At 39.2% G+C, this 16,652-nt stretch overlaps 1 protein-coding gene across 16 annotated transcripts in view; it reads right to left on the reverse strand.

The window, feature by feature from the left end:
• Positions 1–16,652, reverse strand: part of DNAH14 (dynein axonemal heavy chain 14) — a 333,811-nt gene that overhangs the window by 287,678 nt on the left and 29,481 nt on the right. For all 16 annotated transcript variants that reach the window (XR_005362291.1, XR_005362292.1, XM_038542857.1 and 13 more), the window contains exons 3-4: positions 12,464–12,627; positions 3,127–3,270 (exon numbers count right to left, since the gene is read on the reverse strand). Coding sequence is in view for 14 of the 16 variants with exons in the window: in XM_038542857.1 (XP_038398785.1) it covers positions 3,127–3,270; positions 12,464–12,627 (308 nt within the window). In the remaining 2 variants the exon portion in view is untranslated. The remainder of the gene's footprint in view (positions 1–3,126; positions 3,271–12,463; positions 12,628–16,652) is intronic.

Here is a 16,652-nt window from a genome sequence, read left to right on the forward strand (position 1 = left end):
CTTCTCCCTCTGCCTATGTCTCTGGTTCTCTGGCTCTCATGAATAAATAAAATCTTAAAAAAAAAAAAAAAGACTAAATTTATTGTGTCTATGTAGAGCCTGACATGGAGCTTGATCCCAGGACCCTGAGATCATGACCTGAGCCCAAGGCAACAGCCCAAATGACTGAGCCCCCCAGGCACCCCACAATATCTTGATATAGATGCAATAAAACCTCATCAGCAAGCAATGGGCTGAACTTCCAGTTCCCTCACCTTCTAATTGTATAGCCTTTAACAAGCAGTATCACAGGACAGAATCTTCAGCAGGAGAAACAGTGAAGACAATAGTTAATGAAGAGTTCCAGCACTTAAGGGTAAAATTACATATCTTTAGGATGAAAATAAAACCTTTAAGAAGTTTAATGCAGGGGCACCTGGGTGGCTCAGTCGGTTAAGCGTTTTGAGTAGTGATTTTGGCTCAGGTCACAATTTCAGGATTGTGAGATCAAGCCCACGTTGGGTTCCACTGTCAGTGGGGAGTCTGCTTGGGGTTCTCTCTCCCTCCCTCTGCCTCCTCCCCCCACTCTCTCTCTCAAAAAAGTTTAAAACAGAACTTCTGCTGCTTTGGAGTTTAAAATGTTTAAGTGATGATACTATTCCACCATGTGAATGTCCTCATAATGAAAGATAATATATAAATATTGTCAAATGAATAATACTGCTAGTAAATATTGTGTTAATTCCAAGGAGAAGGATCAACGCAGACTAGGGACCTTACTGAAAGCTTTACAGAAGTCTCATAAAAATGGATCTTAACATAAGGCTTGAGAGGAGCAAAAAGAGAAAAGAGGACATTTTAGACAAAAAGTCATCTTAAAAGGGAGAGAGAGTAAATTCCAAAAGCACACATCAACATGAACAACCTGAAAAGGACAGGTTACAAAAAGACACAGATGTTTTATTGTGCAAAACATCACATATGTGCATATTTCAAAACTTTCACTGAAGTATAATATACATACAAAAAAGTACAGGTATAATTCATAGGCATACAGCCTAATGTACTTTCAGACATTAATATACCCTTGAACCAGCACACCAATCAAGAAAAAAAGCAACACTAGCACTCCTGAAGTCTGCCTCAAAACCCTGCCCAGTTCATCCCATTCCCACAAAAGTAACCACTGACCTGATTTCTAAGATTAGAGATCAATTCATTCTAGTGTTTACTTTATGTATTCTTCTATATCTAGCTTACTCTGGTCAATACTGTGGTGTGTGCTTCTGCATACACAAAATAATGCCATACATTTTATGGATGTATTAGTTATCTATTGATGTATAAGCAGCTATCCTGAAATTTAGAGATTTAAAACAAATATGTATTATCTCACACTTTCTATGGGTTAGGAATTCAGTTTCCCATGAGGTTGCAATCAAAATGTCGGTTAGGGCTACAATCAATCCTCTAAAGGCTTTCCTGGAGCTGGAGGACCCCTCTCCTGGACAGCTCCAGCACATGGCTACGGCACACAGGTCATCTCAGCTTTTCCTTCACATGGACCTCTCTGTAGGGTTGTGCAAATGTCTCACATGACCCTGGTGTCCCTCAGAGAGTGAGCTAGCTGGAAGAGTATGTAGTAGAAGGGACTACTATGCCTGTTATGACTTAGTCTTGGAGGACACACCATCATTTCCACCGCCACATTCTACTCCGTAGAATTGTAGACTATCATATCCACTGTATTACTAGCTAGAACGGAGTCACTAAGTCTGGCCTTCATTTAAGGGAAAGGAGTAAGGCTCCACCTTTTGAAGGATGGAGTACCAAAACACACATGGACACATTTTTAAACTCCCACAATAACTATAAATGTAGACAATCCATGGAAAGGACAGTCACTCATGTCAATGTGACTATCAGCTGGACCTCCTGTAACTGAGGACAGGGAGTGGAAGGGGGAGCACCTTGAGCTAACTTGTACCATTTTACTTCTGTACTTGCTTCCTGTTGCCATGTAACAAACTACCACAAACTGGTGCTAAGACACTACATGTTACACGGGTCAGGTGTCTAGCAAATTTCAGCTAGGTCCTGTGCTCAGGATGTCACAGGGCTGAAATGAACATGTGAGTGGATGATGCCCTCATCTGGAGACACAGCTAGGGACAGAACTGCCTCCTAGCTCCCCTAGGTTGTTGGCAGAACTCATTTCCTTGTGGCTGCATGATGAGGCCTCCATCTTCTAGCTAGTGGCTGGCCAGCTACTACTGTTGGCCCCTCTCCACAACCCCTTCAAAGGCAGCAGTGTGGCATCTACTACTGCTCTGGTCTTTTTTAAAGGTTTGTCAGATTAGGGCAGGCTCGCCCAGGAAAATCTCCTTTTGATTAACAAGAAGTCAGCTGATTAGAGGTCTTATTACATCTCAACAATGTGAGAGAGACTGACCTAGTCCTAGAAGCAATGCTCCACCATACTCACAGATTTTGCATCACTCACCAGGAGGGAGGGGAGTAGACAAGGCATGAACCACCACACTCATGTGGTTTTGTGCTCTGGGAGGCATTTATCATAGTGAGGAACTTCTTTTTTAAAAAAACGAAGTCTGGTTAAGTGAGGAAGTTTAGGTGTCAATAGTTTTATGACTAATCTGCCTTGGACTATGGTATATTGGTGAAACTTAGAAAAGTTTTCCTTTTCCTGTCAAACTTAATAAAACAAATAAGAATTTCAGGTACAGAGAAAGCACAAACTGTTAAACATTAGTGAGGAAAATCAGTGTAAATGAATTATTTATTTGGGAATTTAAACTTTATGTCAAAGACACAAAAGAATTAAATTTAATGATACCACAAAATCTTACTCAAAGGATAAAACAAAGCCATACAACTTTATTTATAATTCTATAACAGTAACCTTCAGAGATTGTTTCTAAGAACATAGTGTACAATTTTTCAATCTATTGATAGTTTAGGTTTTCAAAAAGATTTTTAAAAAACAGTTCTTTAAGCAACCAAACACATAAAATTCAGTAAGATTGTTTCTTCTAAAGTCAGTGTTCTATTCAAACACATAAAACCACAAAATTATCAGGAAAAAAGTGTAGTATCTTCTAAACAATCTGGGTCAGTGATACTACGTACCTATTCTATCATATGACACAAGCCTTTTTTTCTTAAATTCTGGACAACCATGAGTTTGATCCTTTTTTCCCTTTGGTTTTTCTTCCTTCTTACGAGAAACTGGTTTTGAAGATTCTTGTTGAATTCTACTTTTTTGAAAGTAATCTGAAAACAAAAGCATTATTAACTGAGAAACCAGCAAGAGCTATAAATAATACCAGGGCAATTCTACACACCAGGCCATACAGTCAGTCGATCATGAAATAATTTCAGTTTTGAAGAGCATGGGCTCAGAGTTAGACTGCCTTTGTTCCAAGCAGTTAGAAGCTTTACCACTCAGTTCCGTGATTTATTTCATAAGTAACCCATCTACCTTTCTTTACCCACCTGTGAAACAAGATCTGTTACAGTGAGAACCTCATAGGGTGTTACCAGGATTAAGTTAATCAATGTTTACAGCACACAATAAGTGCGTACAAAGATAAATGTTAATTTTATCATTACAAGAAGTCTTTAAAATGTGAATTCTCATGCAAAAAAATAACAAAATCCTTTTGTTAACTCTAATTTGCTAACTGCAGCCAAAAAATGCTTAGATACAAATGTAAAAAAGATTCTTCTGTTTCTCAGATTCTTCCCTGACTTACCTGATTCGTGGATTCTCAGCATGAAGAAGAATGGGGAAATTACTGAAAATGCAGTTTTTCAAAAGCTAATAAATTTTACACTTTTTCATTGATTTAACAGAGATTTATGTGGTATACAGCACAGAGCTTCAATTGAGTAGGGATGAGACACAGAATTACAAACAAAATGAGTATAAGTGAGATAGCCAGCAAAGTTCTACTTCACCCAATAAAACTAAATGAGAGGAGAGACAAGACAGGATAAGATAGAGAGAAAGAAGACATCCTGTTTGTATAATCAGAGAGCACACACCCATCCTGCTCCACGAAATCAAATGTTGAATGAATGGTAAGGTTTTTCATTGACAGGGCTAGGGGTGAGAGTAAGGTCTTGTTCAGGAGACCACACAAGGAAATGTGTGCTTCAGTGGAAAGTCTGAGAGAGAACCTTGCAAACCTTCCTTTCTCCCTAAAGGCTCTTCCAAGAGTTTCTCACACTCACTCCCAAGCCTTAATTGGAACCCAGAGACTTCCCAGACCTCAGGAATGTGCAGCCCTCCCAAACAATGGTTGTTAACATGCCTGCACTCCAAATGCCTCCAAAAGCCTCCATAGGGCTTGTTTCCCTCCCTGCTCCTACTCACCACTTGCAAATCCTTACAACTCGCCCTAAAAGAAAATCCTACTCCCCCAAAGCTCAAGCTTTTTATGGCATCATACTCATCTTTGTTGGCCTCTCTGCCAACTGCCTGGCCACTCAACTGCTCTGGAGCCCTGACTCAGGGAGGGCTTACTCTGGCTTCAGCCAACCACTCCTGAGATTACCCACTAGAGCCTGTCAGCACCAGCCTCTCTCCTTCTAACCTGCTCAGTACTCCCAATTTTCATTAGCTCATCAGCACCTCCAGTTCACGGCCCCATTACTATCCATCCTCCTTCTGTTTATTTTCATGTCTCTTTATCCCACAGAAATTACATTGTCTTTCAACACTCTGGCCAATACCCTCAACTCTTTTATCTTCTCTCCATGGCAGAACAGTGGCCCTGGAAGAATCCAACTCTATGTGCTCAGTATGCCTACGTCTGCACAGCCCAGCGCTGTTAGACAAATACCCAAAAATGAGTGGATTGGTAACTTCCGAAATCCACTTTAATGAATCACAAACTGACCCTGAACACTAACCTGAAATCCTGTTTGCCTGGCTCACCTGCCCTTCTGGCTTTTCAGCCTAGCTCAGTCTCCATGCACTACAAACCCCCGAACCTACACCTCCAATCTCTCTACTTCACCTGACCCTCATGCCTACTTCCCCAGGCACATAAAGTCATCAGATGGGAATTCCTTCAACATGCCTGTGCTAAGTCAGCCGAGTCCACCCCAGCATCATCCTTTCCTATCTGACTTCATAAATGAGGTGTTTCTCTCCCCATCCAAACCAATCCTTTCAGCCTTTCATTTGGACCCCACCCCTCTCATTCCTACAGCATTAACCATTCCTCTTTTCCTTTGTGTATCCAGCTTCCAACATAGAGCTTGAGCTGCCATCAAGTTTCACCTGCTCCTAGACCACACTTCCCTCTAGTTGGTGAGTTCTATCTCACCTTTCTCCACAACGTTATCAGTATTGTTACTTTTGACATCTTTCTTTTTTAAAATTAAGATATAATTGACAACATTACTTTCTGGTGCACAACACAGGATTTGTTATTTGTACGTATTGCAAAATGATCATGAGTCTAGCTAACATTAATCACACAGTTGCCATTTTTTCCTTGTGATGAGAACTTTTAAGATTTACTCTTAGCAACTTTGAAATTTACAACACACTATTAACAATCACCATGTTGTATGTCCTGTACTCATCATTTTTAACTAAAAATTTATATATTTGACAACTTTCCCTCATTTTATCCACTCCCAACCCCTGCCTCTAGAACCACCTGTTCTACCCATGAGTTTGGTGGTTTTTTTAGATTCCACCTGTAAGTGAGATCATATTGTCATACTTTGTCTTTCACTTATTTATTTCACTTGGTACAATGCTGCCAAGGCCCATCTATGTTGTCACAAATGGCAAGATCTCATTTTCTTATGACTGAATAATATTCCATTGTGTATACATATCACAGCTTCTTTATCCATTCATCCATCAAGAGTTTATTTCTGTCTTGGAAGTAACATTGCAATGAATGTGGGGATATAATACAGCTTTCTGAGAGTTTTCATTTCTTTTAAATAAATATGAAGAAAAGCAATTACTGGATCATATGGTAGTTCTAATTTCTTGAGGAACCTCCATACCATTTTCCACAGTGGCTTCCATCAACTTATGTTCCCACCAACAGAGCACAAAGGGTTCCCTTTTCTCCACATTGTTACTAACACTAGCTCTTATCTTTCGATAATAGCCATTCTAACAAGTGTGAGGTAAACAGCTCATTCCAGTTTTGATTTACATTCTCCTGATGATTACCTTGGCCATCTGCAGGTCTTTGGAAAAATGTCTATTCAGGTCCTCTGTTTTTAGTTGGATTAGTTTGGGTTTCTTTTGGCTATTGAGTTGTAGGAGTTCTTTATATATATTTTGGATATGACACCCTTATTAGATACATAATTTGCAAATATTTTCTCTCATTTCATAGTCTTTTCATTTTGCTGTTTTCCTTCAGTGTGCAGATTTTTGGTTTGATATAGTCTCAGTTGTTTGTATTTGCTTGTTACTTTTGCTTTTAATGTGAAATCCAAAAATAGATCACTGCCAAGACCAATCATCCAGGACATTTCCACTTATGTTTTCTCCTAGGAGTTTCATGCTTTTAATGTATTGTTGAATTTGGTTTGCTAATATTTTGTTGAGAAATTTTGCATGTTCCTCAGGGATATTGACCTGTAATTTTCTTTTCCTATGGCAACTTTGTCTGATTTTGATATCGGGGTAATAATGAGCTTGTAAACTGAGTTTGGAAGTGTTCTTACCTTTGGAAGAATCTGAGAAGGATAGGTATTAATCTTCTTTGAATGTTTGGTAGCATTCATCAGTAAAGCCAACTGGTCTTGGGCTTCTGTTTGTGGATTACCGATTCAAATTCTTAATAGTGACTGTTCTGTTCAAATTTTCTATTTCTTCATGATTCAGTTTTGGTAGGTTGTAGGTTTCCAGGAACTTGTGCATTTATTCTGGGTTATCCAATTTGTTGGCACATAATTGTTTATAGTGCCTCTGATCCCATGGTATCCACTGTAACATCTCCTCTTTCTCGTTTTATATTTGAGTCTTTTTACACTTATGTGATTCTTGCTAAAGGTTTGTCAAGTTTATCTTTTCAAAGAATCATCTTTTAGTGTCATTGGTCTTTTCTATTGTCTTTTTAGTCTCTATTTCATTTATTTCTGCTCTGATCTGTTATTCTTTTCCTTTTACTAACCTTTGGCTTTGTTCTTTTTCTACTTCAATTGTTTGAGATTTTTCTCATTTATCCAAGTAGGCCTGCACTGCTATGAACTTCCCTTTTCTAACTACTTTGCTGTATCCTGTAAGTTTTGGTACTTCCATATTTATTTGTCTCGGGTATTTTGTTGTTTTTTGTTGTTTTTTTCCCCAGTGTTCTTTTTGGAACTTATTTCTAGTTTGTTTTGTTTTTACCATTGTGGCAGAAAAGATGCTTGACATGATTTCAATCTGCTTAAATTTATTAAGACTTGTTTTGTGACCCGTTGTATGATGTAACCTGGCGAATGTCCTTCCTACATACACTTGAGATGTGTAGTCTGCTGCTTTTAGATGAAATGTTTTACTACATCTGTTAAATCCATCTGGTCTCTCATGTTAAGACCAATGTTTCCTTATTGTAGGAGGGATTTTCTATTTTATTTTTTTGTCTGGATGATCTATCTGTCCATTGACATTAAAGTCCTCTACTCTTCCTGTCTTGTTATCTATTTCTTTTAGGTCTGTCAATATGTATTAATTGCCCCAACATTGAGTTCATATTTACTAGTGTTATATCATCTTCCTGTATGGACCCCCTTATCATTATATATTGACTTTTTTGTCTCTTATTACAGTCTATTATGACCACAGCTTCTGGTTTCCATGGGCATGGAATATTTTTTCCATCCTTTCATTTCAGTCGTGAATGTTTGTACAAACTGAAGTGAATCTCTTGTAAGCCATATATAGATAGGTCTCATTTGGGACACCTGAGTTGCTCAATTAAGTGTCTACCTTTGGCTCAGGTCATGATCTCAGGGTCTTAGGGTCAAGCCCTGGGTTGGGCTCCCTGCTCAGCAGGGAGACTGTTCTCCCTCTCCCTCTGTGCTGTTTTTTCAAATAAACTTAAAAAAATATATATGTCTTGTTTGTTTATTTATTTATTCATTCATTCATTCATTCATTCATTCACTCATGAGACACACAGAGAGAGAGAAAGGCAGAGACATAGGCAGAGGGAGAAGCAGGCTCCTCATAGGGAGCCTGATGTGGGACTTGATCCCAGATCTGGGATCATACCCTGAGCTGAAGGCAGACACCCAATCACTGAGCCACCCAGGCATCCCTAGGTCTTTTTTTTTTTTAAATCCATTTGGCCACTCTAGATCTTCTTTCTGGAGAATTAGTACATTTACATTTAAATTTAAGTTGTTTTATGTAACTTTCATTAATTAAAGTAATTAATGATAATTGATTTCCAGCTGTTTTATAATTTCTTTGTTCCTTTCTTCTTCTCTTGCCCTCATTTGTGAGCTGATGGTTTTCTACAACATATTCTTACATCCCTCTATCTTTTGTGAATCTACATAGGTTTTTGCATTGTGCTCACCATGAAACATACATAAAACAACTTAAACTTATAACAATCTATTTAAGTTGATAGCGACATAAGTTTGAATGCATTCTAAAACTATTATTTTTAATCCTCCATCCTACATTTTACATCTTTTGATGTTCACAATTTACATCTTTTTATCCTGTGTATCCATTAACAAAACTTTGCATTTATGGTTCTTTTTACTACTTTTATCTTTTAACCTTCATACTAGGACATAAGTGATTAACCTACACCCCCCCCCCAACATTAATCTGACAGACTGTGGGTACACCTCAGTATGCTATCTCTGCTCTGTCCCTGGGATGGGCACTAAGAACTATTTCTCCACTTGCAACAGTTCAGCAGACTCACACGTGCAAACCCCATGGTTACCAAAGCCAGGAGTTCAAAAGGGTCTCCTGGATGGCAGACACAAAAATCAGGGTGCAGCATCAGTGCACAAGCTCCCTCCTGAGGAGATTCCAGGGACCCAGAATGAGGCAGAAGGAAAGTACCAAGATGGTGCCCATTGGCCTCTGTCCCCAGACAGCACTTCAGCCAAACAAGAGGCCAGCTCTGCAGGCTGAAGCTATAGGACAAGCCAACAGACTCCTTTTTCAGAACAACCTGGGGTGTGTCTCAGTCTTCTGTGTGTGCTGGGCCCTGGGTGGAGCCAATTAAGAACTCTTTCTCCCCTTATTACAGGCCTACGGGACTTGTGAGTGTAAGCACCTCTGGACACCAGTCAGGCCATCAAGAGGTATCCCAAAGGTGGTGGTCACAAAAATCAGGGTGCCAGATGAGTGTATATATTCTATTCTGGGAGAAAATGGTGGCTTGGAGCAAGGGAGAGGGTAAGGATGGCATCTGCCAGCCTCCATCTTGGAAAGCATTTCAGTGGGCCCTTGGGTGTGTGTTTCAGAAGCCTGACCCTCAGAGTTAGGACAAATAGGCTTCTTTCACTGAACAACTGGGAACTTTTTAGTCTCCCACCTGTCTGTGTTCTAGGCTCTGGGGTGGCAAGTCTGCATGAGCCCTTAAGAACTGTTTTTCAGTTCAGTATAGCTTTGTAGGTCTCATAGATTAAAGCCCTGGGTTTCAAAGCTAGCTGTTTTGGGAGCTCATCTTACAGGCATAGATCTTAAAATTTGAGGGGACCAATGTAGGGGTTCCAACTCTTTGCTCCTCAGGGAGATCAGGATTCTGAGTTTCCTCCTGAATGTGGATTGCTACACTGTGGGTAGGGTTTACAGTGAGATTGTGTCTTGGCCTCTCCTAACCATTTTGACACAGCTTTTTTCTTTATTCACCCAATCACTAGGAGTTGATCAGCCAATTTTGGGGTGTTTTCTAGAGGAAACTGCCACATATGTAGCTGTAGATTTGGTGTGTCTGTGGGAAGAGGTAAATTCAGAATCTTTCTACATCACCATCTTCAACCAGGACCTACCCCCATTTCTGATATAATTTTTTCCTTTAGCTTTGGTGATACCCACACCCATCCTCTTGCTCATCATTCTCTCTAGCCTGATTCTGACCAACCCATGTGTCTACTGCAGCCATCCTTCTTTGGACCAGAGCTGCTACAGTTCTTTGGCTCACTTCATACACTTTCCTTAGGCAATCTCACCCATGGCCATGCCTTAAGCTTCCACTCCTATAGTTATTCCAAATGCATCATCTCAGCCCTGGCTTCTCTGAGCTCCAGACACATAGAGTCAACTGCTTCTATGACATCCCCACTAGAATGGACCAAAGGTAGTTCAAATTCAACATGCCCCAAAGTGAACCCTGATCCGTCCCCAGACCCCACAAATCCTGACCTTTCTTCAGGGCCTTGTATCTCAGAGAATAGCATCACTGTTCATTATATCAAACAAACCAGAAACCTAACTATCATCTTTGACACCACTTCTCTCACCATCTCATCATCCTAATCGATAATCCTGCCTTCAGAATATTCAAAGCCTCTTAACTGAGCTCCTTATCAATTCTTGTTCCCTTCCAATCTATTCCTTAGTCTGCAGCCAGAGTGATCTCTGCAAAGCAAAAATCTAATCATGTTAACTCTGTGCAAAACCTTTCTTGGTTTTTATCTTCATAGTATAATGCCCTGCATCCTTAACAAAGCCAAAAAGTCATTGCTTTGCCTGGCTCTTGTATTCCTATCCAGTCTTGTATTTCTGAGCCCTCTTTACTGAGGAAAATAACAGAAGGACCAGAGTACTTTTACTTTTCACTTTGCTGGAAAGGAAGCTTAGTCAGCCCTACAAATTGCTGTAAGGTCCAGGTACTCCCTCTGTTTTAATCTGTCAGATAAAACATCCTTGCTCAATGTACACCAGTAGTTCTTAGGCTCCTTCTGAAAATCAAACATACTCATATTCAGACAGAGACTGATTAGTAGGCAATTGCACATACATCTGAAAAACAACAACTTAAAGGGCAGACAGAGGAATAAAGATTCATGAAATAGACAAAAAAGATCAGCTAGAAAAGTAGAAAGAAAGCCAAGACAGTAGTCTCCTCAAAAGTCAAGAGAAAAGGAAGTGGTCAAAGGAATAAAATTTTGCAAACTAGTCTAGTAAAGAAAGATTATGTACAAATTAATTCTTTTAACAAGGAATTAACCATGTGGAGGTATTTGGTGACACTGCAGTCTTCTGAGTAGAATGAAGAAGTCAAACCCACCCAAGCAGGGAACAAGAAGGAAGTGGAGGGGAAGGCTGAGGCAACTCTTTCAAGAGGCCTGATCTCATCATGTGAAAAGGGAGCATTGGCCCAACAATGCTTCTGGGTCATTTTAAGACAGGTGAGCCGTAAGCCTACAGCATATTAATGCACAGACAGAAAAGAGCTATTAAAAAAGAAGATGAGAGAGATGACATATGGACCTCACATTCCTGAAGATGTAGCAGAAAAGGAGCTCCAGATGTGAGGCAAGTACTAAAATGGGGCCGGGGAGCTGCAAGTTAGATGTTTCCATTTGGTTACGTCTATTTTTAATTTTCATTTTCTATAAAGTAGGAAGCATAATCAGGTAGTAGAATGCTTATGGTTAAACTGTGACAGTGTAAAGAGATGCTGTGAAGAATGACAGGGAAAGTTAAAAGGAGACATAAAAGGGCACCAGGCAGTGCCCCCTGTCCCACTGATGCTGGAGACTGTGACTCAGGAAAAAGAAGGAACCCACGTGATTGTGAAAGTTTTCTGCAAAAAGGCTCAGCAGTATGAGGGTGAATGCAGAGAACATTGACAATCACACTGATTAGAGTTGAAGTTTTGTCAACTCAGGAGCAGAGAAGTGGAAGAGTTAAGGACATCACTAACAGACTGACTGCTGGAGGAAGAAGGGGGCCATGGGTGGAGACGAAAGGGCAACCCTCATAAAAGTGAGGAAAGAAAAGAGCTGGATAAAAAAGGAAACATGGTTAAAAAAACGCTTTTACATCCTGTTAATGGTGCATTTGGGACCGGTGGAAGGAAGAAGACAATGAAGGCACACAGAGGAGGAATCCGTGCCATGGCAGACAAGGGCACCAACAAGGTCACAGCGCAGCCAGGAGGCTCTGAGGCCCTCAGGGGAGGCCCGGCCCAACTTCTTGGTCCTCCCATCATGCAAACCCCGAAAGACAGGGTGTGTGGGAAAGAGTGATGTTAAGTTGGTCCAAAAATGTCAGACATTCTTGGCGTGGCAGTGGTATCACTGCTGCTGTTTTTACCATGATGACCAGTACTTAGGTTTTGTTCCCTTTAAGAGAGACATGCTCTGTATCTGAAGATATCACCAACTTATGACTAATGAAATCAGTGAAGTCCCGATAATTTGGAAGTAGACTAGTATTTCAACATAGTTCACTTGTTTTCTTAATTTAATGCTATGAAAACTACTTTCCATCTCCACGAAAGAAAACTTGGCATGCCTGGATAGTAATCTTGATAGATGTCTTCTGTTTCCTCTGACTTCAAGGGTACAGAAAACGTTCTAAATGTTTTATGTTTCAAGGTTTCTTTTTCTGTTATTTTAGCTGGTTCACTTTCCGATGGTATGACAGCTTCATACTCTTGCTCTTCGTATTTTAGAAGTCTAATATGACAAAGAAAATAAGATACTATGGTTAACATTCTCTAGAACTTAAAGTTTAAATCTTTATACTCTACAATAAAATATCTATCCCTTCAAGCAATTTTTTGAAAGACAATTTAAAAAGCAGATCTGAGGGCACCTGGGTGACTCAGTCAGTTAAACGACCAACTCTTGATCTCAGTTCAGGTCTTGATCTCAGGGTGATGAGTTCAAGCCCCACCGCGGGCTCTACGCTGGGGGTGGAGCCTACTTAAAAAATTTTTTTTTTTAATTTATAAATAAATAACATAAAAAGCCGATCTGAAACATGGAGAGTCTAGTTAAATGCAAAAGAGGTCTGATACTATTACTGAAATGTTAATGCTGGAAAGAATTTAAGAATCCTCATCTAACTTAAAAGATAAAGAAATGTTACCTAATTAGCAGCTGAGTGAGGTCAGAATACATTTTTTTGAAACTCAATACTCCTATATTACTCTTTATAAAACCACCACCATCACCAACCCTTATCAAGACCAAAACCAAAATCTTCTCATAATACATTACCCAACTATTTGTAAATGTTAGAAAACCTTTTCATTACAACAGAATCCAAAACCAATGCCTGAAGCTAACTAATGCCACAGACCATGTTATTGTAAGATGGAGGAAATTCAGCATTTGTAGATCCTCACATGCTGCTCAGTGGGCACAACTACCTATTGATATATTGCACAAAAATATCACATGAATAAGAAGGCAAACTTTCTCTTCAAAGAGACAGCATAACTTCACACTTGCTCATGGGTCTTTATTCTTAAATTCTCCTCCCTTGAACACTCAGAGTCCCTTGATTTATAAACACCTTGACCAGTTTCCTCTTCATTAAAATGTCTAATCCATATCTTTCGTTGTTGTTGATTTTTTATACTGAATTATATACCTTTTCTTAACAATGTTTAGGAGTTCTTTTCACAATTTATATAGTAATCTGTTATTTCATATGTGCTGAAAATGTCTTCTGGTTTGGACTCACCTTCTCGCTTTATGAAGTCTTCGTTCTTCCCTTTAATATAACTATCTTTGCATCTACAATTTGTGTTTATTCTTCAGAAACCTGTCCTTACTCCAATCTTGACAAAATTCTCTTACTTTTTCTTAATAGTTTTAAAGTTTTGCCTTTCACAATTCATCCTTGAGTTCGGGGTGTGATGTGAGGGGCAAATCCAATTCTCCCTACTCCCACCCCGTAATATAATGCAATTGTCACTGCACATTACTGAACATCCCCATCCTTTCTTTCCCTGACCTGTAACACCAAGTCTGCATCACTCCAAATGTATACAATTATCCACCCCTCGTTCTTTGTCTATCCTTGTTTTTCTATCACACTTTTTTTTAAGATTTTATTTATTCATGAGAGACAGAGAGAGACAGAGAGAGAGAGAGAGGCAGAGAGACACAGGCAGAGGGAGAAGCAGGCTCCATGCAGGGAGCCTGACTTGGGACTCGATCCCAGGTCTCCAGGATCACCCCTGGGCTGAAGGCGCACTAAACCACTGAGCCACCTGGGCTGCCCTATCACACTGCTTTAATTGCTTAAAGTTGTCATAGCTGTAGGTTCACACCTCAGATTTTTTTTTTCTTAAAGAGGGCTTACATATCCTCGGCCTTTTCATTTTCCATGTAAATTCTGTTGCATTCTCAATTAAATTTTGTAGTTTTCTCCACAAAGGTCAAACACATAAATTTAAAAATGATTTTTCCTAGGTACTGGATTTTTCATTACTATTACACAAATGGTAGTTATAACTAAAATTAAAATTTCAATCTATTGTTGGACTACAGGAATGAAATTCACTTACACTGATTTTAATCTAGCAGCCTTGCGAAATGAAATTCACTTATTAATTATAAAACTTCATAAATTCTTCTATACTTTTTTAGACATCAATCATCTATAACTGATTACGATTTGTTTCTTTTTCAAACCTTCCAGTTTTCATTTCATCTTTTTGTCTTATTGCCTTATGACCTTTAATAGGATGTCACATATAAGTGGCAATCACAAGTATCCTTATCACTTTTCTCAATTTAAGAGGGATATTTTTAAGTCTTGTTAAAATATTTGCTTCAGGTTTTTTGATAAATGCCCTTAATCATATAGTCTGCCACGGGTTTTTATCATTAAGAGACAATGCATTTTATCAAATGCTTTTCTTCCTTTAATCTATTAATAGTTATTGGTATTGATGCACTTTCTAATGTTGAACCAACCTTGCATTTTCCAGATAGGCTACTCAATTTGACCTTGGTATATCATCCATTTGTATATGCAAATGTAACCTGTAGGTTAATATCTTATTTAGGGTTTTCTGCTTCTAAGGTTGTGAATGAAACTAACTTAGAAGATTGTATAAACTGACTGGTGGCACAGTCAGTGCCACTCTTGGTTTTGGCTCAGGTTGTGATCTCAGGGTCATGAGATCAAGCCCTACCTTGGGCTCTGGACTCAGCATAGAGTCTGCTTAAATCTCTCTGCCCCTACCCCCATGTACATGCATACATACCCTCTCTCTTTCAAATCAATTATCTTACATATATATATAAAAGATTGTACAAGCAATCCTAGCTCAATTTAAGGATATTTTCTTTTTCTGTTCTGTGGAAGAAGTTGTATAAGATTGTAATTATCCATTTATTGAATTTCTGTTAGAACTTATAAACCTAGTAGAAACTCAAAATCTCTGGAAATCTGCCTAAGCCTGGTATGTGTGGTCTGTGGGGAAGGGGTAGGTGGGGAGGCAGTCATGATTCAGAATTACAAATTCAACAATTTCAGTGGATAAAAAAGAACAAAATCTTGCCATTTGCAATGATGTGGATGGAACTTGAGAGTATTGTGCTAAGCAAAATAAGTCAGTCAGAGAAAAATACTGTATGATTTCACTCATATGTGGAATTTGAGAAAAAAAATGAGTAGAGGGGAACAAAAGAGAGGCATATCAAGAAACAAGACTCAACTCTAGAGAATACACTAATGGTATCAGAGGGGAGGATGAGGAGGGATGGTGAAAACAGGTGATGGGGATTAAGGAGTACAACTGCCCTGATGAACTTTGGGTGTTATTCGGATACTGAATTGTTGCATCATACACCTAGAACACTAGAACACTAAATGTTAACTAATTAGAACTTAAATAAAAATTTTTAAAAGTTCACCTTGCCTATTACTTATTGAGCCTGTTTTGTTCATACTTTTCTTAAAACTTTTACATTTTGTTTCAGACTAACTGCCATACTTAATTTTCTCATCCTTAAAAAAAATTGAGGGAAAGAGAAAGAGCATGAGTGGGAAAGAGCAGGAGCAGTGAGGAGGGGCAGAGGGAGAGGGACAAGCAGGCCCCTACTCTCCCCTGCAACCTGGCAGACTGACTCAGGGCTCGATCCCAGGATTCCAGGATCATGATCTGAGCCAAAATCAGATGCTTAACCAACTGAGCCACTCAGGTGCCCCAATTTTCTCATCTTTTTAACTGCAAATAGTTCTGTGCTGATGTATTTCCCATTTCCCACCTCCTTGGTGATGGTTATAGAGCCACTGCCCGGCACCACTCCGCTCCCCTTGCATTTGTGCTTTAGGAGGCAGTATATAAAGTGAACACATGCTAAGTGATGTTTCCTAGAGCTGTGCAAAGTCACTTGTGACTTTCTTTTTCCTGGTTGATTCTGTCAAAGGTCTGCCAATTTGACTTGACAGCTGTTGCTCTCCCTGATTTTCTCTCTTTGATTTCTATTTTGTTAATTTCTGATACTATTTATCTCCTTCCCTCAATTTGTTTTTTGGTTTATTCTGTTCAGTATTTCCCCCTTACTACAATGGATTGTTAGGTCATGAATTTTACAGGCTATCTTGTTTGCTAATGTAAGTTGTAGGACTATAAATTTCTCTCTGTGCAGCTGAATCAGCTATACCACACCACTTAAATGTGACAGGGTTAGTGGGGAAGGTTCAGCTCCTTCCTTTCTTCTTTGTTTCTTGCTTT

This window comes from Canis lupus, chromosome 7, assembly GCF_011100685.1.
Source record: "Canis lupus familiaris isolate Mischka breed German Shepherd chromosome 7, alternate assembly UU_Cfam_GSD_1.0, whole genome shotgun sequence".
Taxonomy (NCBI): domain Eukaryota; kingdom Metazoa; phylum Chordata; class Mammalia; order Carnivora; family Canidae; genus Canis; species Canis lupus.